Source organism: Geotrypetes seraphini, chromosome 12 (genome assembly GCF_902459505.1).
Source record: "Geotrypetes seraphini chromosome 12, aGeoSer1.1, whole genome shotgun sequence".
NCBI lineage: Eukaryota > Metazoa > Chordata > Amphibia > Gymnophiona > Dermophiidae > Geotrypetes > Geotrypetes seraphini.
Window position 1 is genome coordinate 93,963,236 of NC_047095.1, and position 24,291 is coordinate 93,987,526.

The 24,291-nt window shown below is 45.3% G+C and overlaps 1 protein-coding gene across 2 annotated transcripts in view; it reads right to left on the minus strand.

Moving 5' to 3' along the window:
• Positions 1 to 24,291, minus strand: part of EDEM3 (ER degradation enhancing alpha-mannosidase like protein 3) — a 254,529-nt gene that overhangs the window by 10,874 nt on the left and 219,364 nt on the right. For both annotated transcript variants that reach the window (XM_033916146.1, XM_033916145.1), the window contains one exon: positions 21,226 to 21,411. In XM_033916146.1, coding sequence (XP_033772037.1) covers positions 21,226 to 21,411 — 186 coding nt within the window. The remainder of the gene's footprint in view (positions 1 to 21,225; positions 21,412 to 24,291) is intronic.

The following is a 24,291-nucleotide window of genomic DNA, read 5'->3' on the forward strand; positions in this document are numbered from 1 at the left end:
ACTTTGTCTCTTTAGATCTCACTTTTCCTGGGATTTTAAAACAGGTTTCTTTTTATACCACTTAAGATTTATAATTTAAGTTAATCATGGCAGGAGGGAATGAAATGAGGTAGCTATTACACACTGCACAACTGCTACTACAACCACCTTTTCTGAGGAAACACTATTTTCAAGCTCTAAATTGCTCTAGATTGCATATTACATTACATTAGTGATTTTTATTCTGCCATTACCTTGCGGTTCAATTTCATGTCTCTTTTCATTTCTTAAGCACTTGGGCCAATATTTTATAAACAATGCCTTAACGTAGGTGCTGGTAGGTGCCCTAACGGCACCTAAGAGAAAAATGCCATTTAAAAGACCTATTAAAATGAATTTCAAGGTGAAAATGGTGCCAAAATCAGAGCTACAGAGGTGCTATATGGTGCCTAATACCACTGTAGGCGTGGATAGCACTGGAAGTGGCGTTAGACCCCATAAAGCGCCTCTGTAGGCGTGATTCATGTCAAAGGTAGGCCTTGAAAATTCTGGCCTACATTTCTGAAACCGACCTTTGCCAACAGCGTGATTCTATAAATGGCACCGTCACATGATTGATATATGATCAGTGGTCACTTTTGGATTAATGGCGCTTTTTATAGGATCCAGGACTTAATTAGCAAGAAATACTTTCCTACCTGCCCTCATTGCTTAAACAGCAATGGAAGGTGATATGCAGTACAATAACAAATTTGTGTAGCAATAAGAAGCGGATCCCAATAGTAATAAGATGCTTTTTGAAAATTTCTGCATAAAACCCCCCATGTGGGTGGGCCATGTTTCACTCAAAACAGGACTGCATTAGGGGCAAAATTCTCAAGGAAGAGTGTTCAAAGTACACACACTTAACCAAGTGTACTATGACTTAGCAATCTTTGAGCACTGTTCCTTGTGGAATTTTGCCTCTGATGGAACCCTGTTTTAGGTGAAAAGTTGCCTACGTTGGGTGTTCGTGATTTGCGAGAACTGATGGCAGCCAATCACGGAACGGTGTGGGACCAGGCAGGCCACTCTGCAGCAAGAAAGGCTGCCATCCAGCAGGAGACCGCACTGGACCACAGCCAGTTAAAAAAAGGTACCACAGGGCGGGGAAGGTGTATTTGCTCAATAAGACGCATCCACTTTCCCACCCCCTTTTTGGGGGTGGAAAAAGTGCATCTTATGGAGCAAAAAATACGGTATATGGAGTATCTGTTGGAGCCCGATTCTTCTTTGGGCACTGGTTCTATGGCTTGAATATCCAAGAGTCTTTGAACTGTCGCTTGGACTCTGGCCTATTTTTCCAGCCATCTAGCTGGAGAATCTAGGACATCTGCAGGAGAAAAACATCCAGCACCCAGTGGTTCAAAGAAATTTTTTTTTCATTTCCTTCAAAATGCCGACAGCCACTTCCAATGTGCAAAGGCGCAGCAGTCAACCTAGCATTATTGGGACTTCTTGGAGGATGGGTTGATGTGAGAACCTGACGTCTGGGATTGCCAAATCATTGTCTGTATCCCTGGAAAGATTACTAAGTGGAGGAACTCGCGTTACACTGGTGAGAATGGCAAGAGAAATAAAAATTACCCCCCCCCCTTTTTCAATCTCTTCATCTTCTCCTTCTTACAAACAGGGCAGCTGTACATCAACCCCTCAACTCACCCTGCGGAACAGATTCCAGATTCTTCAGGAAGGAACTGCCGATGAGGAACAGGAACAGGAGCAGGCCCAACACATAGCTCCATCTCCAGGGACAACTGACCGGCTCCCCCCAAAGAAGCGCAGAGTAATAGTCATCGGGGATTCCATGCTGAGGGGCACCGAGGGACCAATTTGCAGACCGGATATGCAATCTAGGGAGGTCTGCTGTCTGCCTGGAGCCAGGATACGAGATGTCACCTGTCTGGATAGACTACTCACGCCCCGAGACCACTTTCCTATGCTTCTTGTCCACATAGGAACCAACGACACTGCCAGGAACACACCGGAGACCATCATCAGAGACTTTGGAGCACTGGGTGAGAGACTGAAGCAGACAGGAGCGCAGGTGGTTTTCTCATCGATCCTCCCAGTTAGAGGAAAGGGAAGAGCCAGAGATGAACGTATCCTGAGGACAAACGAGTGGCTACAGGGATGGTGCCGGGATATGAACTTCGGATTCCTAAACCATGGGGAAGCGCTACAAGGACTTCAGGGACCAGACAGACTCCATCTGACCAGTAGGGGTAAGAACGTCTTCGGACACCGACTAGCCCGCTTGCTTCACAGGGCTTTAAACTAGGTAAGTCGGGGGAGGGTACCCATTCACATATTAGTGCAGAAAGGAATTATCCTGATGAGGTGAGTCGAAACTCCGCTTCCATGTCCAAGGTAAGTACCCACATTGCAAACAGTTCTTTAGGAGTCACACCGACTTGGGTAGGATACGCCTCACAGGGACTTAGCAAACACAAGATATGGAGGGCCATGTATGTCAATGCACACAGTTTAGGTAACAAAATTCTAGAATTGGAGGCTGAAATAAGGAATGCCGACCTAGATGTGGTGGCAATATCTGAAACTTGGTTCACGGACTCACATGGGTGGGATATGGCTATACCGGGCTACAATCTACTTCTTCAGGACAGAGAGGGCAGGTTAGGAGGGGGGGTAGCTCTATAAATTAAAGAGGACATCAAAACCACCAGGATCACAGATGTCAAGTACACCGGGGAGTCCCTCTGGGTAAACCTGGCAAGAGACAGAGAAAAATGCCTGTATCTAGGTGTGGTATACAGACCCCCAAGACAACTGGAAGACATGGACGCAGAATTAATTGAAGACATAGAGAATATCACTCTACGAGGAGAAGCTGTACTGCTAGGGGACTTCAATATGCCTGATGCAGACTGGAACTCATTTTCAGCGACAACCAGCGGTAGCAGGAGGCTCTGAACCTCCATAAAGGGAGCACGTCTCAAACAAATGGTAACGGAGCCCACTAGGGCCCAGGCGATCCTCGACCTGGTACTCACCAACGGGGAAAGCGTCTCAGAGGTCTCAGTAGGAGATACGCTAGCCTCCAGCGACCACAACATAGTATGGTTCAACCTTAGGAAAGGCTTCCCTAGATCAAACACAAAAACAAAGGTACTCAATTTCCGGGGCACAGACTTCGCACGCATGGGAGATTTCGTCCATCGGACGCTGCAGGACCAAGCGGAGACCGATGATGTAGCAGCTAAGTGGTTAACACTGAAATCAACCATACATGAAGCAACTAGCCGCTTCATAAAATCAGTAAATAAACGACAAAGAAACAATAAACCCCAATGGTTCACCGCGGAGATCTCGCACCTCATTAAGGAGAAGAAAAAAGCGTTTCTCTCCTACAAGCGCACGGAGAAAAGAGAGGCAAAGGTAGAATATAGGACCAGGTCTACAGCGGTCAAAATGGCAGTTAGGGAGGCAAAACTTCGAGTGGAAGAAATTCTGGCAAAAAACATTAAAAAGGGGGACAAATCCTTCTTCAGGTATATTAGTGACAGAAAAAGGAACACAGGCGGGATAGTACGCCTTAGAAGACGGGACGGAAGTTACGTGGAAGCAGATTCCGATAAAGCCGAACTACTGAATGAATACTTCTGCTCAGTCTTCACCTGTGAGGCACCGGGACACGGTCCGCAGTTGAAGGCAACACAAAGCACAGAAGACCCGTTTCAGAATTTTGAGTTCACACCAGGTGAAGTTTACAGTGAACTGGCAAGACTCAAGGTGAACAAAGCCATGGGACCAGACAATTTGCACCCAAGAGTGCTCAGAGAATTGAGCGATGTCCTGGCGAAACCGTTGGCTGAGCTATTCAATCTCTCCCCAAGGGGAAAGTTCCCCTGGACTGTAAATTAGCTAATGTCGTTCCTCTGCATAAAAAGGGTTGCAGGGCAGAGGCTGCGAATTATAGACCGGTGAGTCTCACATCAATAGTGTGCAAACTCATGGAAACACTAATTAAAAGCAAATTGGACATGATCTTGAATGAAGGGAATCTTCGGGATCCCAGTCAGCATGGATTCACCAAGGGTAGGTCCTGCCAATCCAATCTCATCAGCTTCTTTGACTGGGTAACAAGAAAGTTGGACTTGGGAGAGTCTTTGGACGTCGTGTACCTGGACTTCAGTAAAGCTTTTGACAGTGTCCCACACCGCAGGCTGCTAAGCAAGATGGAATTGTAGGGTTAGGAGAGACACTAACTGCATGGGTCAATGATTGGCTGAGTGGCAGACTTCAGAGGGTGGTGGTTAATGGTACCCTCTCTAAAACATCGGACGTGACCAGTGGAGTGCCGCAGGGCTCGGTCCTGGGTCCACTCCTTTTCAACATATTCATAGGGGATCTGACTCAAGGGCTTCAAGGTAAAATAACACTATTCGCCGATGACGCCAAACTATGTAATATAGTAAGTGAATGCAGTTTACAGAATTATATGGCACAGGACCTGCTTACATTGGAAAGTTGGTCCTCAACCTGGCAGCTAGGCTTCAATGCTAAGAAATGTAAGGTCATGCACCTCGGAAGCGGAAATCCATGCAGGACGTACTTCTTGAACGGAGAAACTTTAACTAGGACTTCAGCAGAACGAGATTTAGGAGTAATCATCAGTGCAGACATGAAAACTGGCAATCAAGTGGAGAAGGCTTCATCTAAGGCAAGGCAGATATTGGGTTGTATCAATAGAAGTTTCGTCAGCCGAAAGCCTGAAGTCATAATGCCGTTGTACAGGGCCATGGTGAGAACTCATCTGGAGTACTGTGTGCGATTCTGGAGGCCACATTACAGTAAAGATGTGCGCAGAATTGAATCGGTTCAGCGGACGGCCACCAGGATGATCTCGGGGCTCAAGGGTCTCTCGTATGAAGAGAGACTGAACAAATTGCAGCTCTACACTCTCGAGGAACGTAGGGAGAGGGGAGACATGATCGAAACATTCAAGTACCTCACAGGACGTGTCGAAGAGGAAGATGATATTTTCTTTCTCAAGGGACCCTTGGCCACAAGAGGGCACCCGTTCAAACTCAGGGGCGGAAAATTTCATGGCGACACCAGAAAGTATTTCTTCACAGAGAGAGTGGTTGATCATTGAACAAGCTTCCAGTGCAGGTGATCGAGGCAGACAGCGTGCCAGACTTTAAGAATAAATGGGAAACCCATGTGGGATCCCTACGAGGGTCAAGATAAGAAAATTGGGTCATTAGGGCATAGACAGGGGGTGGGTAAGCAGAGTGGGCAGACTTGATGGGCTGTAGCCCTTTTCTGCCGTCATCTTCTATGTTTCTACTTACAGTTTTGTAAAGGTGCTTGCCTGTCAGCTTTCCTTGCAGCTTGAAGTAATGGAAAGGACTTTCTGCCTCAAAACTTCATAAAAACAACTCCAAACGAGTAAATCTTCAGGCTGCTAGTAAGACTGACCCTGACTAAGACTACCATCCTCACAGAATCTCGAAGTGCGACAGGGGGATAATATGCAGTCAGCTCCCTGATACTTCAAGGGTTCTTACTCAGGGCGCCCACAGCCTGTGCTTGTCTCTGAAAAAATTTCATAAGGTGAGCTGACTCCCAGGGGAATGCACGCCAAACCCTTTAGTGACACACAGCAGGCTAGCTCCACAGGTCCATCCGAAGGTTTGCTCTGTGAGCTGCTTTCAAATGGCCGCGGAACCTGCGTCCTTTCCCAGGCAGAGAATCCTCAAATATGGGGTCTCAGGGCAGCAAAGCCTCAGAAAAAATGAACTTATAATCGAAAATAAGAAAAACTAAATAGAGATCAGAAACACCTCTGTAGAGTTTGCTTGCAGAAGGAAAAACTGAAGGCAGCATTTACACTCCACTATGAATGAGGAAGGTGCTAAAAGCTGTGATTGACACATTTCTGCAATGCCGGTTCATGGTAATGGATTGATCGCCTAACATACGGACTCCTGTGTAGATGTAACAGAATGAGGTTCATTACTATTGGGGGTATGCACAAAACTATCCCACTTGGAGATACTGCCCCTCCCAAAATAAAAGATACATTATTTTTCTCCTGTAATGAATGCCATGTATAACTTGTTTGAATCTCTCCTGCTTGGTTCATATTTACTTCTGCCATTAACCACACCCACAGTAGCGTTAGGTACCAGTAGGCATCTCCAGGGGCATGATTCCAGCACCTTTTCTTTAGGCATCAGTAAGCACTTTAAATTTAATGTTATTTGCCATTTCAAATGGCATTTGCTAATTAACTTAGGCACCAGTTGGAGAATTTCCCTCAGTGTGTATACTACCATCAGGGTAATGTAATGGAAAATTTTTGCTCACATTAACTCAGTCTTTTGCTCATGAAGGAAAGATTAGGTTCTTACCTTGGTAATCTTCTCTCTTTTAAATCCACACTCTATTCCTGAAGTGAGTTGTCAATCCCATATTGCGAGATCTCTTGTAGGAAGCCTCATTAGCACAACTTTTTGCTCCTCCTCTCTTACCTCTAGACTGCCTTCCAACTTCCAGTGTGTGACAAAACTAAACTAAACTAAAGCTTAACTTTATATACCGAGTCATCTATCTAAGGAAGCTCGACAAACAGTTATTCCTGTAGTGGACACAAAAGAGAGAGGGATATGAGAAAACTCCCCAAGAACAAGTTAATTCTGCTCATTTTAATACTAATAAACATTAGCACAATCAAAAAGATAAAGATAATAAATGCTAAAACCTGGAAAACAAGGAGACTCTAACAGTGTGGGGCACAATAGCAAAAGACCTACCGGAAGGCTGGTCAAAGAATCAGAAGTCCAACTTACAGGTACTTATTGAGGTATACAAATCAGCGAATCAGTAACTCCCAGGGCAGGCTTCAGAAATAGTGTGTGGTTTTACAAGAAAGATTACCAAGATAAGAACCTAATCTTTTGTTCTTGTACAATCCCATTCTGCTCCTGAACAAGTGGGATGTAACAGAGCAGTCCCTGAAATTTAGGGTGGGACAGATGAACCTGCTGCCAAAATCGAACATCCAAATACAGAATCCTCCTTGGCTGCCACATCTTATTCTGTAAAACTTCAGAAAGATATGCAAAGAAGACCAAGTGGCAGCTCTACAAATCTCTTCTGGGGAAATCACTGAAGATTCCACCCACAAGGAAACGAGTGGAGTGTGCCTTCACTGAAATCAGAGGTCATTTCCCAGTTTGGTATAGAAGGTTGAAATTGTCATCCTGATTCACCTGGAAATAGTGGCTTTTAATGCCAGTCGACCCTTATGGACAGTTTCCGCCAGCACAAATAAATGATCTGACAAGCGAAATTCATTTCTGACTTCCAGATATTTCAGCAACAGCCTGTGTATATCCAGAGATTTTAACACTCTGTCCTTCTCATCAGAACCCGAAGGTGCATAGGCTGGCAAACGTACCTCTTGATTGATGTGAAAGCTAGAAACTACTTTTGGTAGGAAAGATGCAACTGTGTGCAGGGTCACGCTTGAGGATCTCTACAGGACAATGCCTGAAGTTTGGACATTCTCCATGTGGAAGTAATAGCCATCAAAAAATCGTCTTAATGATGAAATCCCTCAGAGAAATTTGGTCCAGAGGCTCATAGGGTGAACTCACTAACACCTGAAGAACCAGATTAAGCTGTCAGGTAAGAAACAGCTAACATAGTGGAGGGTGGAGTTGTAACACATCCTTCAAGAATCGTACCACATAGAGATGAGCTAAAAGACAGGTGTCATGATATTTAGGAACAAAATGAGAGAGACCGGCTATCTAAACTCTCAGAGATCTGACCGCTAGACCCTTCCTCTAGGCCTTCCTGGAGAAAGGTAAGCACCACTGGAATCGAAACAGAGTCTGGATCTTTGCCCTTCTGAACGCACCAGTACTGGAAACACGACCAGGCCTTCACGTATACTGCAATGGGAACAACAATACCCACCGAACAGCCTCGGGACAGTAGTGCTGCACGCTCATGAGCTATGCCACAAGACCAAAGCATTCTGGATCCTGCAGAGCTACCAGTTCTTGTCTAAGGAGCCAATGACAGGGAAGTCTGAGACCCTGATCTAGCTGAAAATGAACCAGATCGGAATACCAGGTGCACCATGGTCAATCGGGTGCTATGAGAACACTCACCCGCAGTGGACCCGAATCCTTTATAGTAGGCACCCAATCCTGGGCCACAGAGGAAAGACAAAGGAGATCTTCCTTTGGCCATGGCTGGACCATGGCGTCTAGACCTTGGTGACAAGAAACAGGAAGCAAACTGAAGAACTGAAGAGCCTTCATGTTGCTACCTATCACCATGAGGTCAAACGTCAGATAACCCCATTTGTGCACTAGGCACTGGAATGCTCTGGATGACAGGGACCACTCGCCAAGATCCAGAGTTTGACGGCTGAGATAATCCACTAGTACGTTGTCTACTCCCACCACGTGTGCTGCTGAGAGGGCATGCAAGCTTCCAATCTGAGAAGAATACTCCCCCTGGCGACTGACATATATTACTGCTTTGGCATTGTCTGAGAAGACTAACCACCTTGCCCTGTAGTGCACTCTCGAAGTGCAGTAGAGCACAATATCAATGGTCGCAACCATCAATCCCAGACTGTTGGAGTGGGCGTGTTCTGGAAGGCCCATATCAACTGGATCAGTTTTGTCTTTTGTGTCTCCTGTGGCAAAGTGTACTCCCAGATATTCTAAGTCTTGTGTTAGAATGAGGTGAGACTTCTGAAAACTGACCACCCATCTGAGTATCTGGAGAAATTGGACAACTGGCGAACTGCTTGGTGTCCTTTGGACTGTGCTCTGATCAGCCAATCATCGAAAAATGAGTGGACTTGGATGCCCAACCTGCACAGGTGAGCAGCCACTACTACTATCACTTTTGTGAAGATCTGAGGTGCCATGGCCAGCCCAAAGGGCAAGGCCACAAACTAAAAGTGCTGTTGCAAGACATGGAATCTCTGGAAATATAGGAATATGTAGATAGGCCTCCATCAAATCCAGAGACACTAAAAACTTCCCTGGAGCTACTAATGCAATCACTGACCTCACAGTTTCCATATGGAAATGTGGGATTTTGAGGGCCGCACTGATGACCTTAAGATCCAGAATTGGTATCCAATTGGAGCCTCTCTTTGCACGATGAAGTATATTGAGTATGTGCCACAGCCTGAGTCTGACTCAGGGATGGGTTCTATGATCTTTGCCTCCTCTTCTGCTTTCCCCACTGGGGAGTTCAGAAAAAGATCTGGGAGAGGACAATAAAACTCAAGTTTGTAACCCCCTTGCAGAAGGTTCAACACCCAGTGATCTTTGCCCACTCCTCTACATATGCCGAGAGCCTCCCTCCAATGTGTGTGTATGTGTGTGTGTGTGGGGGGGGGGGGGCCTCGGGCATTGGCCTGGCGTCATAAATGTTTCTTTGAAGCTGAAACAGAGTAGCTATAAGAATGAGGGCTCCTGGCCCCTCTAAAGTGCTGTTTTGAGGACTGAAATGGTCTTTGGCCTGCCATAACTCCCAAATATTGCTTATATCGTCTGAACAAAAGGAACTGCACCCAGATCCATTGAAAGCAGTTCACGCAAATAGATCTCATGCATATTCATTGGGGAAATCCTGAAAACCCGACTGGAATACGGCTCTCGAGGTCCGGAGTTCCCTACCCCTGCTTTACAGGATCGAGGCCTGCAGTCTGGCAGGGACTTAGGTTTACAGTCATGTACACTGGTTAAAGATCATCTAGGCCTTTACCAAAAAGGAGCTGCTCCTTAAATGGCAACCTATTAAGAGTGGCTTTTGAGGAAGAATTCCCTGACCACTGTCTAGTCCAGAGCATTCTCTGCATAGAGACAGAGTTAAGTCAAAAGTTTGCTCACAATCCAGAACAGATTACTGTACACAGGGCATCAGCTACATAATTCACTCTGGTGATCAAAAAGGAGAGATCTTTATCCACAATGGTGGATTGTGACACAGCTTGAAGTGACAGGCCCTTGCAACAAAGGAAGCTGCTGCGGCTGCCTTCAAACTCGATGCCACGGAGTCAAAAAGGCGTTTGAGCATAAAATCCATTCTGTGGTCTTGGGCATCCTTTAACACCACACCACCCTCACTGAGGAGAGAAATAGGTGCTTGATAACCTGTGCCACCAGCGAATCCACCTTTGGTGGAGCAAAGCACTGATGAAAAGTATCAGTCATTGGACAGCCTTGGTCACCAGCAGAGGACTTTCTGGCACATTCCAGTGATCCATAAGCATTTGGGTGACGTCTGGATGATCCAGAAAAACAGGAAGACTGTGGAGTCACCCTACTCATAAGGGAGCACAGCACAGCCCAAGGTCAGAAGTGTATCAAATTTTAATTCCTTCAGGGATTTGAAAATCATTCCTATTAGTGCAGAGAATTTAAATAGTCTGTACACAAAGGGATCTTTTCCAAGATCCTGAGCATCCTCCAGATCTGGGTCCTGCAGCCCTAAGGCTGTGGCATCATCACCCACAATAGAAGTTTCTGACAGTAAAGTAAATCTTGGTAATCTGAGTAATCCGTGAGCAGAACATCCCCCACTTTTGCATGGCTCTTTTGATTAGGACCTGCACTTGTGGGCTGAGAAGATCCCGGCATCAACAAGGTCGCAACCCTCATAGGATTTATGGGACCTTTATTAAGCAAATAAGCCTGAAACAGCATACTAATAAATTCAGGCAGAAATCCTTGCCCCTGAGGGTCAGAGAGTCCTGTGGGCTCTGCTTCATGGAACTGAATGACTTCTGCATCGAATCACGGCTGTGATTCACAGGAGATGCGTTGGTACTGCTTACTGGCTCTAATTTTGACATTTTCAGATGTTCCTGTTGGTCTGTAAATACATCGACCCCCCTACCATAAGCAGACACCATAATCCAAGACTACAATCCCAAAGACTTCATCCCAAAATGGAACCATCTACGTACAACAACCCTGGATGAACTAGCCCCAGAACAACCCAAAACCAGAATCCATAGAAAATCAGACAAATGGTTCGACAACAAACTCTTACTCAAAAGGCAATGCTGACAACTAGAAAGAAAGTGGAGAAAAAGTAGCCAATAATCCACTAAAAAAGCTTGGAGAACACTGAACCAAAAATACAAACAAAAACTGAAAGAAAAAAGAAAGACATACTACACAAAGCAAATAGGAGAAGGATCCCAAGACACAAAAAAGCTGTTCCAAATACTAAAAGAACTCACAGACACCACACCCTATCTGACAAATAACAACTCCCCTCTCCCTCAGCTACCCTCCTAGCCACATTCTTCAAAAACAAGATTGCAACTATCAGAGCCACTTTCAATGGAACACCTACGCATCTAGAAGATATATCACCCCCACCCCCGAGAAAGAAGCAGTCGCAGCTGACAGAACCTAGTCTCACTTCTCACCTCTACAATGGTCAGACTTCAACAAACTGTATAATAAATACAGCCACGCAGCCTGTGACCTTAACCACTGCCCCCCCCCCGTATCTATTGAAAACCTCCAGTACATTATTCTGCACCCTACTCCTACAATGGATACAAACTTTACTCACAGATGGCCTTTTCCCACAAGACCTCAGCAAAATCATCACGACTCTGATCCTAAAAGACCCCAAAGAAACTACAGACCCATAGCCTCAATCCCACTTTATGTCAAGCTTATGGAAGGCCTTGTAGCTAAAGTCTTAACCTTATACCTAGAAAACCACAACTTACTCCACCCCACATTGTCTGGTTTCAGATCCAACTACAGCACAGAAACCCTACTAGGAACACTCATGGACACTTCTAGACAACACCTCAGTACAGGAAAGAAAATGATGATCATACAACTAGACCTCTCAGCAGTCTTCAACCTGGTAGACCACGACATCCTTCTACAAACACTAGACGCTATAGAAATCTCAGGCAAGATACTATCATGGTTCAAAGGCTTCCTATAATCCAGAACATACAGAGTTAAAACAAAGAAAAAATCAGACCCATGGTCCAACCCCTGCGGAGTACCTCAAAGATTATCTCTATCTCCCACACTCTTCAACCTATACATTGCTTCCTTCTGCTCATACCTAGACAAACATGGCCTAACCTCCTACAGCTATGCAGATGACATCACCATTCTCCTTCCCTTCGACCAACTGGAGCCCACCATGATAGGCACAATACACAAAACACTTGAAACAGTAGCAACATGGATGACAGAGCACAAACTAAAACTTAACCCGGACAAAACAAACTTCATCCTCCTAGAAAACAGCAAAACCCTAACCTTAACAAACATAGTAATAAACTCAAATCTCATACCCCATTCATCCCTCGCTAAAACTCCTTGGAATACAGATTGACAGAGGCTGTACCATGGAACCACAAATCAACAAAATAATAAAAACATCATTCATAACTATGAGAAACCTAAGACAAGTCTGAAAATTCTTCGACAGAAAACAATTCCAACTTTTGGTACAATCTCTAATCCTAGGCTTAATAGACTACTGCAACATACTATATCTCCCCTGTCCAGCAACCATGATAAAACAATTACAAACAATACGAAACACAGCCCTAAGACTCATCTACTCGCTAAAAAAAATATGACCACATCAAGAAGCTTACCATGACACACTGGCTCCCAATACAAGCAAGAGTACACTTCAAATTCCTTTGGTTACTATTTAAAGCTATAAACGGAGAAAGCCCAACCTATTGGAACAACCGACTAACTCAATCTACCTCAACCAGACACAGCAGAACCCACACACTATTCACACACCCACCTACCAAAAATGTCAAACGAAGAAAAATGTACAATCTACTAGCCACCAGAGCAGCAAAGCTGGTCAGACAACTCACAAATCTGCTATCCTCGACCACAGACTACAAAACCTCCAAAAAAGAAACAAAAATCCTACTCTTCAAAAAATACATTAAACCTTTATAACAGAACCAGACCCGCCCCAAGCTTCACCCACAACACTATCTACATAGCAAATCAAAAAATATTCAAACCACTCATTAGGCATTTACTAGTATCATGACAATTCTCATGTAATCTACTAAATGTATTTCGTAGCATCATGACAATTCTTGTGTAATCCGCCTTGAACAGTAAGATAATGGCGGAATAGAAATCACTAATGTAATGTCTGTGATGCGGAAGCCACCGAGGGAGACAGATGGGGCTAAATGAAATGAATTGCCACTGCCCCCCCCCCAATGCGCTGCATGGCACATAGAACATGGATGATCCTCAGATTGCCATCTGCTGCAAATACGGCATTAATCCAAAGAATCTAGCTTCGGGAAGTCAATCTCACCTGCTTTCTTGGCAAAATGAGGTGTTTTAAGGCAGATAAAAGCTTTTAAATTAAAATCAGGAAATCCAAGATGGCTACCGTGGCAGAGATTTTAGTGCCAAAAATGACACAGGGAAGTAATACAGAAAATTAAAAATTTGTGATTTGAGGATTTTTGAGGTGGGGGGGACCCAGCACTAACCCTAAAAGCCCTCAAAAATCAAATTTACAGAACCCCCCTCCCTCCAAATTGATCGCTCTGGCTGTCAGCCTGCTACTCACTGTGCTATGCTGTTCTGGGAGATGCAAAAAGAAGATGAAACAGCTTACAGGGAGATCTCTGCCTCAAGAAGTCTGGAAGATAGAATTGTCTGTTTCTTCCGACTGCCTCTTGGGCCCATGTCCCGGCCAGAGACCTTGACCCCCCACTGGAGCCTACGCGGACAATATAGGGGGGGACGCACCACCATGGAGCCGCACAGCCTGTGCTCCAACCCACTAGAGGATGAACCTGCTTCTACTGTCTCACTTGTAGGAAGACAACTGATAATACAGGCTGTCCAAGTGCATGCACTGCAAAGCAGTAACCCCTTGGAAGAAACTGTCCCCCAATTGGATCCTCTGCAGCATGAAAATAGATCATGCAAATTAGAGGAAAAATAGGAGATTAAAGAAAAATAAACATGAGCAGAAAAGACTGGAAGTTGGAGGGCAGTCTAGAGGTAAGAGAGGAGCAAAAAGTTATGCTAATGAGGTTTCATACAAGAGACCTTGCGAGATGGGATTGACTACCCACTTGTTCTAGAGTGGGATAGTACAAGAAAAAAAAGGTTTTGCTCACATGAACTTGGTTCTTGGAACATTGAGTGGGGAGCTAGGACCTGAAATTAACTGAGGGGGGCACATGGCTATAGATGAGGAGGGTGGCTTCTACAATCTGTAAATCTGTCAGTGCCAACCAGATTAAAAAAGCATGGTGTGTTCCTGGTCCTTTTTAAGAGGACAGTAAGAAAAGTATGTTAGATAGACTGTGAGCCCGCCGGGACAGATAGGGAAAATGCTTGAGTACCTGATTGTAAAACCGCTTAGATAACCTTGATAGGCGGTATATAAAACACCTAATAAACTTGAAGTAGTGAGAATTGCCCTACAGAGGTACTACCGTGTTTTCACATAGATAACGCGCACCCGTGTAAAGCGCGCACACGGGTATAGCGCGCGAAAACCACAAATTTATGTACAGAAATTTTTATATACCGCGCACACCCATATACCGCGCATGCCGCCCCGACTCTCCCGTCACCACCCGACTCTCCTTTCGCCCGCCCCGACTCTCCTCTGGCCACCCCGACTCTCCTCTCCCCTTGAAGTCCTGTCCCCACCCTGAAAGCCTGATGCCCCCCCGACGTCCGATTCCCCCCCCCCCCCGCAGGTCCGCTCGCACCCCCACCCCGAAGGACCGCTCACACGCACCCGCACCCCCACCCTGAAGGACCGCTCGCACCCCCACAGCCTCCCGACCCCCCCCCATCATGTAGAAGCTCCTACCGGTGTCCTGCTGCTTCCTCTTGGCGGTCCCGCCCTTTCTATGACGTCAAGCCCTCTTGCCCCGCCGACTCCCCGACACGATTGGGGCAAGAGGGAGCTCAAGCCCTCTTGCCCAAGCCAACCGCGGCACCCCCGACACGATCGGGGCAAGAGAGAGCTCAAGCCCTCTTGCCCTCCCGACTCCCCGACACAATTGGGGCAAAAGGGAGCCCAAGCCCTCATGCCCCGCCGACTTCCCAACTCCCCGACAATATCGGGCCAGGGGGAAGCCCAAGCCCTCCTGGCTCAGGTGCCCCCCCCCCCGCTAGTTGTTCGGGCCAGGAGGGAGCCCAAGTCCTCCTGGCCCTGGTGACCCCCCCCCCGCTAGTTGTTCGGGCCAGGAGGGAGCCCAAACCCTCCTGGCCACGGCGACCCCTTATCCCCACCCCGCACTACATTACGGGCAGGAGGGAACCCAGGCAGTGTTCCCTCTAAGCTGCGCTGGCGTGCGCTGGCGCACAAAATATTGCATCGCAGCGCACAAGTTTACGTCACAGCGCACGGCGTACGGAGATGGTAGGGCGGCGAGACTGGAGAATCGGGCGAGTTGGCGCTGGCGCCCGATATTTGTAGCGCACAGCGAAAAAAAAATTGCCCACAACACCCGCCCGCTTAGAGGGAGCACTGATCCCAGGCCCTCCTGCCCTCGACGCAAACACCCCTCCCCCCAACGAACGCCCCTCCAAGAACCTCCGACCGCCCCCCCAGCCGACCCGCGACCCCCCTGGCCGACCCCCACGACACCCCCACCCCCCCTTCCCCGTACCTTTGTGTAGTTGGCCAGACAGCGGGAGCCAAACCCGCCTGTCCAGCAGGCAGCCAACGACGGAATGAGGCCAGATTGGCCCATCCGTCCCAAAGCTCCGCCTACAGGTGGGGCCTAAGGCGCCTGGGCCAATCAGAATAGGCCCGGGAGCCTTAGGTCCCTCCTGGGGGCGGGGCCTGAGGCACATGGGCCCAACCCGACCATGTGTCCAAGGCCCCGCCCCCAGGAGGGACCTAAGTCTCCCGGGCCTATTCTGATTGGCCCAGGCGCCTTAGGCCCCACCAGTAGGCGGAGCTTTGGGACGGATGGGCCAATCCGGCCTCATTCCGTCGTTGGCTGCCTGCCGGACAGGCGGGTTTGTCTCCCGTCTGTCCGGCCAACTACACAAAGGTACGGGGAAGGGGGGTGGGGGTGTCGTGGGGGTCGCGGGTCGGCTGGGGGGGGGCGGTCAGAGGTTCTTGGGGGGGTGGTCGTTGGGGGGAGGGGGGGTTTGCGTCGAGGGCAGGAGGGCCTGGGATCCCTCCTGCCCGTAATGTAGTGCGGGGTGGGGGTAGGGGATCGCCGTGGCTAGGAGGGTTTGGGCTCCCTCCTGGCCCGAACAACTAAGGGGGGGTCGCCAGAGCCAGGAGGGCTTGGGCTCCCTCCTGGCCCGATATTGTCGGGGAGTTGGGGAGTCGGCGGGGCAAGAGGGCTTGGGCTCCCTTTTGCCCCGAACGTGTCGGGGAGTCGGGGGGGGCAAGAGGGCTTGAGCTCCCTCTTGCCCCGATCGTGTCGGGGGTGCCGCGGTTGGCTGGGGCAAGAGGGCTTGAGCTCCCTCTTGCCCCGATCATGTCGGGGAGTTGGCGGGGCAAGAGGGCTTGACGTCAGAGAAAGGGCGGGACCGTCGGAAGAAGCAGCACAGGCGCAGGGCTCACAGAAGGGCCGGGACCGCCAAGAGGAAGCAGCAGGACACCAGTAGGAGCTTCTACATGATGGGGGGGGGGAGTCCGGAGGCTGTGGGGGTGGGAGCGGTCCTTCAGGCTGGGGGTGCGGGTGGGAGTGCGTGCAAGCGGCCCTTCGGGGTGCGGGAGCGTGCGAGCGGTTCTTCGGGGTGGGGGTGCGAGCGGTCCTGCGGGGGGGGGGTGAATCGGACGTCGGGGGGGGAACTATGTAAAAAAAAATTTTGTACAACGCGCTCACGCGTATAACGCGCAAGGGTATGCACGGTATGTAAAAACCACGTATAATGCGCGCGTTAAATGCGAGAAAATACGGTAATACACAGAAACATGTACATGGCTTGAAGAAGGCTGTAAGAGATGTCAAAGAACAATGACAAGTGGAGGTTCCTTGTTTTTGAAACAGCCCTGGCTTCTAATAAGATACATACAGTAATGAAGATTATTATGCTGAGGTGAGGGAACCATAACATAGGCAAGGGCCTACAATTATATTAACAAAAGAGCAGAGAGGAGAGCACTGATGGTAGCTCTTACTTAATTTGCTTTCATAAGTAAGAACACCATAATCCAAACTACATGGCAGTTTTGTAACTTTTTATGGTGCAAAGCGCAATTTTTTTTCTTTAATTCACTAATGGTCCAATACCAGGCTTGCCCATTCTAAGGGCTGCAAGCACCCCAGAATTTCAGGATATTCCTAATAAATATGTATAAGAGAGATTTGCATACAATGGATGCAGTGGGCATGCAAACCTTTTTCATGCATATTCTTCAAGGATATCCAGAAAATTTGATCTGTTTACAGCCCTTGAGGGCTGAACTTGGAGAGCCTGCCCTATACTATTTTGCCTTATGCAAGCTAGATACTAACACTTTCAAAGACAAAAGTAGAACGTGGCAATGCTGGATTTTTAAAAACTATTGCCCATTTTAGGCAAAGGCATAACAGTTACAAATTAAAGATACTTACTGCTATCAAAAATGTAGTTTGGAATTGTTTTACCTTTAAATATAGTTGCTGCAAGTCCAATTGTAGCACAAGAGAGAAAAGGCAAGAAAATGGATTAACAAAAGCAAGAAGACCCCAATGTTCCTCAGAAAAAGGAGCAATCCAGAAAGAAACAAATTGTGAAGAAGCACAATGTTCTTGACTTTCCTTTATTTCTTCAAAATATCTTCAAACAGTGATAAGAGTATGTCCACAAACATATTAGAAATTAACAGACCTGACACGGGCCGTGTTTCGGCTAGTAAGCCTTTCTCAAAGGTCCAGTCATTAATAATAGGTTGATATTGTGGGGCTGATTTCCCAATCACGAAGATCCGATGTGAAAAGCAAAATAAGAGCTGAACACTAGTGCACAGTCAGGTTGATGTATACTTGTATATAGCAATCTAACTGTGCACTAGCGTTCAGAAGAGATTTTGGGGATTTTTGTTTGTGTGATATGAAATTGGAATGAGCTCTTCGGTTGGGTACAGGGCAGGGATGTATGTCTCGATTATATCAGGCTTTATTGGCTCATATCCTCCCCCCCCCCCCCACCCCCGGCTGATCTGTACAAAACTTAATGGGAGGTTGACTTAGGGGTGACTCTTCCCCAATCCTCTTGGCAATATCTGTATAAATTTTTATTTGCTACTTCTGTGTCATATGCTTTCATTGAGAATCGATATAAAATATATTACCGTTGATATTATTCCCCTGTGAAATTATATCAGATTTATAAATCTGGTTCTGCACTTTGTTGGCGTGGATGTGGGCAGAGGGGTGATTTTGGTCATGTGTGGTGGTGTTGTCCTGCTGTTATACTCTACTGGCAAGAGGGAGGTAAGCTGTTGGTCACTATAGTGCTAAACACTGTCCCTTATTTATAGCCTGTTGCTTGTTAAATGCCCCAATTCCGGGCTTCACTAAATCGGAACATAGATTTGCTTTACACTTGTTCTCGGCAGCACATCTTGAGATTGCTGCTTGTTGGAAACATAAGGGCTTACCAGATATGTGAAGAGTTTGCGCTCGCTTGGATTATTTACATCTTATGTCCAAGTTGACGGCAATTCGTCATCATACAATGCCCCTTTATCATAAGGTATGGGATTCTTACCTGACCTGGAAGATGCCTGGCTAAAGGCTACATGTAGCAGATTACTGTTGGAAGCGGCTTTATAAATGAAGTTGTTTTCTTTTCCTCCTTTCTTCTTTTTGTTCTCTGTATTGCCTGAGCGCCTATGTTTATATTTTGGAATTTATGCTATTTTCTGAGGGGAGGGGTAGGGGAGGGTTTCAGTGGGAGGGGTTTGTGGATTCACAATGTGAAGATATTTGTTAATTAGCTGTATTGTTAGCTATATTGTGAATTTGGTGTTTTTTGTGTTATTGTATGGGACAAATTAATAAACAAAACTAATAAAATAATAAAAAAATTAATCACAAACAAATTACATTAGTGCAATAAAACAGTATCACCTACAACTTATTTGTTGACCTTTATTTCTGTGCATTAGATAACACTAACAAGGTAATCACATTACTTCTTATATGATGCACCAGTGACCCGACTAATACAAGTGGAGACCTGTATGGTATGTCAGTACAGAAGGTGGATATATAAAACTCATAAATAGACAACTATCAATATAAATTAGAGTGTTAACATTTTCAAACAGTCCTAGTTATGTTTTAGATTAGAGAATAGAGAAGGTGACCTGTGGTGCTCAATGTCTTTATCTACAATCAAGATTAGATTAGAGAAGGACACAGGGACAAATTTTTCCCTGTCCCCGTGGGGACCTATTTTCCCATTCTGTCCCGCTGAGTTCTTTCCTGTCCCTGTCCCATCCTGCAAACTCTATTCTCGTCTGCACAAGCCTCAAACACTTTAAAATCTTAAGTGTTCGTTGGTTTGTGCGGTTAAGGCAGAGCTTACAAGAATGGGGCAGGGACAAAACTCATGGGGACTGGATGGGGAAATTGAGTTCTTGTGGGGACAGGGAAAAAACTTTTCCCTGTGTCATTCTCTACTTTAGATATCTAATATTAGATAGCAGAGTGAGTGGTCTATATGAGTGACTCTCCCTTACTCAACCAAATCTAATTAGCAAAATTGTGCACATTTAAAAGATGACACTATTTATGTGTTTAATTCTGCATGGTGAACTGCAGTGTCCAAGACAAACAAGTGATTCAACTAGAAGCATTTCTATCAATTTCACCTCAAGCAACAGTTTACGTTCACTTTTGAAAACAACATGCTGTACATACTTTTCTTTTTTTAATGTATAGGTTTTCAAGTGTTATGTGAATTCCTCAGCTCTTACTTCCTGTTCAGCCTCTGTAACAATTTACTAGAGTCCTTAATTCATTTGTAGTACTTTTGGCGCCCTGTCACTTAATTCAGACTACAGAACATCCATTTGTTAAAAATTATTTCTTGATGGTGAGAGAGGCACATAATGCTGTCCAAGGAGGCTACAAATCCTTATTTATTAAAGGTGCTTTTTATCTATCAGCTGTTTCCATAGAATGCACACTTTTATTTTACATTTATGCCTACTACTACTACTATTAATTATTTCCATAGCGCTACCAGACGCAAGCAGTGCTATACAGAGTCACAGAGAGTAGGAAAACAGTCCCTGCTTGAATATATAGTGTAATTATTTTTAACAGTGGATGTAAATTTGGATTGGCCATCTGAGATCTGAGAAATTTTATTTAATTAAACTTCAGAATGAATTAAATTCCTTTATGCTGAATTACGTAAATGTTTCATAGAGGCTCCTTTAAAATGAGAGTAAGATTTAATTTAAAAAATCTATAACCCTCCTTTTCAAAAAAAGTTTGGATACAAGGCACAGAATGATGTTTGGAATTGCTGCCAGAGACGGAACAAAATTTTGTGAGCTTTGAAAATATCGCAAAGGGAAGTGTACCTGGCTGCAGCTACAAGTGTCAATGTAGTGAAGTCATGATTACATTGTATATCTGTTTGATTGACATGAGGTAATATCAGATACAGGAAGCATTCCACCTGTGAGTGCTGGAGTAGCCTAATGGTTAGTGCAACTCTTTGATTGTACCCACAGAAAGATGGTACATCAAATCTATTACCCTTACATGACCTGATACAAGATATGTTGGGTTCTTTGAATAAATATTGCTTCTTCTTTTAAAGAATCTTGGTACATTAATGTCTCCTTCATCCCACCTGTTGCCAACATTTCCCTTTGCAATTTTCTGTTGCCGATTCCACTCTGCCTTGCTCACTTATGAAAATGTATGCCACTTATTATGGGTCTAATATTCGGCTACAGGACTGTGGATTTAAAATCTCTATACCCTACTAAAATTTAGCAATAACATTTATTATTCACAATCATGGGGCAGGATGGACTATGAAGGTACAGGTGTGCTACAAGTAATATACATTGCAAAAAATTTTTTAGATTGGCACCTACAAAGGTCCCAGTTTACATGTACTTGGTTGGAGCCCTTGATCTTGTGGTCAGGTTATCAAGCAATACTTCCCGAAATTATTTCTGCCCTCTACTAGAATATAGGAATCTTGCTCTTACCTCGGTCTTTTGCTTTATCAGATAGAAGAACTTCTACCTCCTTAAACTCCTTGATGGCATCCAATAAGATTTTTCCTTCTTTGTTGAACAGGAACAACATGGGAATTGTAACATCATCTGTATTCTTTCCATCACCGGCCATTTGAAAAAGAGGAGCTGTATCACTACTACTTCCTTCATTGTCATCTGTCCATTAGAAATGTTAACAGTGAGACAATGTAGCCATCACTCCTACAAAGACAGCTGTAAGCTCCATACTAAGTGGTATGCAGATCACTAAAGGAAACCAGTGTATTCTATAGTATTAATCCCACTTTCTTAAAATTTCACATCATACATACCATGATGATTTTAGCAAACTACTAAAAGGTTAGTTAGTAAGGGTTTTGGGGTATTTTGGAAAATGAAGTAGCTGTATCTTATTATTCAACATGAAAATTAGGTGAAACATCTGCTTACAGCTATGCATTCCTTACTTTTACAAACTTAGTCTTATTTATTTTAAAAATTGTTTATTAATTTTATATAGCAAAATATAGCTGATACACATTGTAAGAAAATTTACATAAATTAGCAATATGTTCAAACAACCCCAAGAAACTATACACTTCTCCCTCCTAATCTGCGGTTTCAGTATTTTTTTTTTTTTTAAAAAAAGCTAATTCCGGACCTTCCCCGCCTCCCTCCCGGCATCTCAGACCTTACCTGGTAGTCTAGTGGGCTTTTGGGGCAGGAGTGATCTTCCTACGCTCCTGCCCCGTGCAGACCACTCATAGAAAATGGCTGCCGTGAGTTCCCGTCGTAGTCTTGAGAGACTACGGGAAATCACGGCAGCTCAAAACAGCAACTCAAAACAACGAAGAGAACAAATTTTCAAAACAATTTCCTAGTGATTTTATAAAGACAAATGCCATGGGATGTTCTCTTTGACAAATCAGTTTGTACATACTACATTGAAAGCTGTCCTTTATGAATAACCATTTGTACTGATGACGCAACAATAAAGAACAAATGAATACAACTCTGGTCATGATCTTTAGTTTACATTAATCTATCTGCACCACTTCCCAGTCCAAATTTCATGTGTAAGCTGTGTGAACATAAACCAAGTGCACAAGGAATACAACTTCATAACCTGTATTGTATTTGGTACTAAAGATAACCATTCCATTCCATTCCCTCAAAAGTTTTATTAATAAAAGCACTACCAGAAGCATGCAGCACTGCAGAGTCACAAAGAGTAAGAAACAGTCCCTGCTCAAAAAAGCTTACAATCTAAACAGCCAAGACAGACAAACAGGATGTCATGGATACAGTTAAGGGGAACAGTTAATCAGCAGAGGGGAGTACAGGACAATCAAGCTATTGTAGCAAGAGATCACATAAGATCATAACCTGCAGGTCATTTAGAATGAATCCGATGGAGGATCAAGATTACAGGCTTTCTGTGCCACCATGGAAAGGTTCTGAGTTTTCTCATGAGGAATAAAGAAAACTGAAAACAAGAATGAGTCCTACAAAGAGACATGACTGTAGTATGTTAGTAGGAACAAAAATACTATCAGTAAGAGAGGTAATAAGGAGGTGACCTAGAAGTAGTTTAGAGGTCACAACATGTAAACCTTGTTAGATGAGAACCTAGCATAGAGAAGAAGTGCAACAGGTACAGAAGTAACGCACTGAATGAAGATCGATATAAAACCCAAGGACCTGTGACAAAGGTACGGCTTGGTTTCAGTACTGGAACGATACCCAATGGTACTTTGTAATGATATAAAAACTTGCATACACAATTGCGCCCGAGTATATCCATTTTTTCCACCTAGACTAGAGAATGAAAATGAAACTGAAAGATAGGAATGTGACCTGTATAGAATGCAGAGCAGAACAGGTGAAGAATTATAATCATAATTTATTAGAATTTGGGTAGTGCACACTGATGTTTGAATGTACAACCTTCTGACTTCAGACTGTGAAACTTCGGTCAAGAGACTCCATTCAATATAAAATGGAGTAATGGAATAAAATAAAAAAATCCTACAAAGGATGTAGTGGCCTCCTCCTCCCCCCCTTACAGCCAATCCCAAACCTCCGGTTTCCTTTAGAATAAAAAAAGGAGATGGAGTAAAGAGTGTTGTGGATATGTAGGAAAAGATACTCAAGGAAATTTAATGAACATCCTGAAAAGTATGAACATTGATAACATAAGAACATAAGCAGTGCCTCCGCCGGGTCAGACCATAGGTCCATCCTGCCCGGCAGTCCGCTCCCGCGGCGGCCCAAACAGGTCACGACCTGTCTGCATCACCAGAAGGGGCTCCCTTGCCACCTTGGTTTCTCATTTAAGTCCTATCTTCCCATCGTAGTCCTAACCCTCCGGTCTTGCACATGCATGACCTGTTGGGTTTCTATACTTATTTATTACCTGGTTAGCTTTCTATACCTGTGTTACATCCCAGCACCTCTCTCAGTATCCCACGATCCCTTTATCCCTCAGGAATCCGTCCAATCCCTGTTTGAATCCCTGTACCGTACTCTGCCTGATCACTTCCTCCGGTAGCGCATTCCAAGTGTCCACGACCCTTTGGGTGAAAAAAAACTTCCTTGCATTTGTTTTGAACCTATCTCCCTTCAGTTTCTCCGAATGCCCCCTCGTACTTGTTGTCCCCTTCAGTCTGAAGAATCTGTCCCTATCCACCCTCTCTATGCCCCTCATGATCTTGAAGGTCTCTATCATATCTCCCCTGAGCCTCCTTTTTTCCAGAGAGAAGAGCCCCAGCCTATCCAATCTCTCGGCGTATGGGCAGTGTTCCAGCCCCTTTACCAATTTTGTTGCTCTCCTTTGGACTCTCTCAAGTACCGCCATGTCCTTCTTGAGGTGCGGCGACCAATACTGAACGCAGTATTCCAGATGTGGACGCACCATCGCTCGATACAATGGCATGATGACTTCCCGCGTCCTGGTTGTTATGCCCCTCGTTATGATGCCCAGCATCCTGTTGGCTTTTTTCGAGGCTGCTGCACACTGTGCAGATGGCTTCAGTGATGCATCCACCAGCACACCCA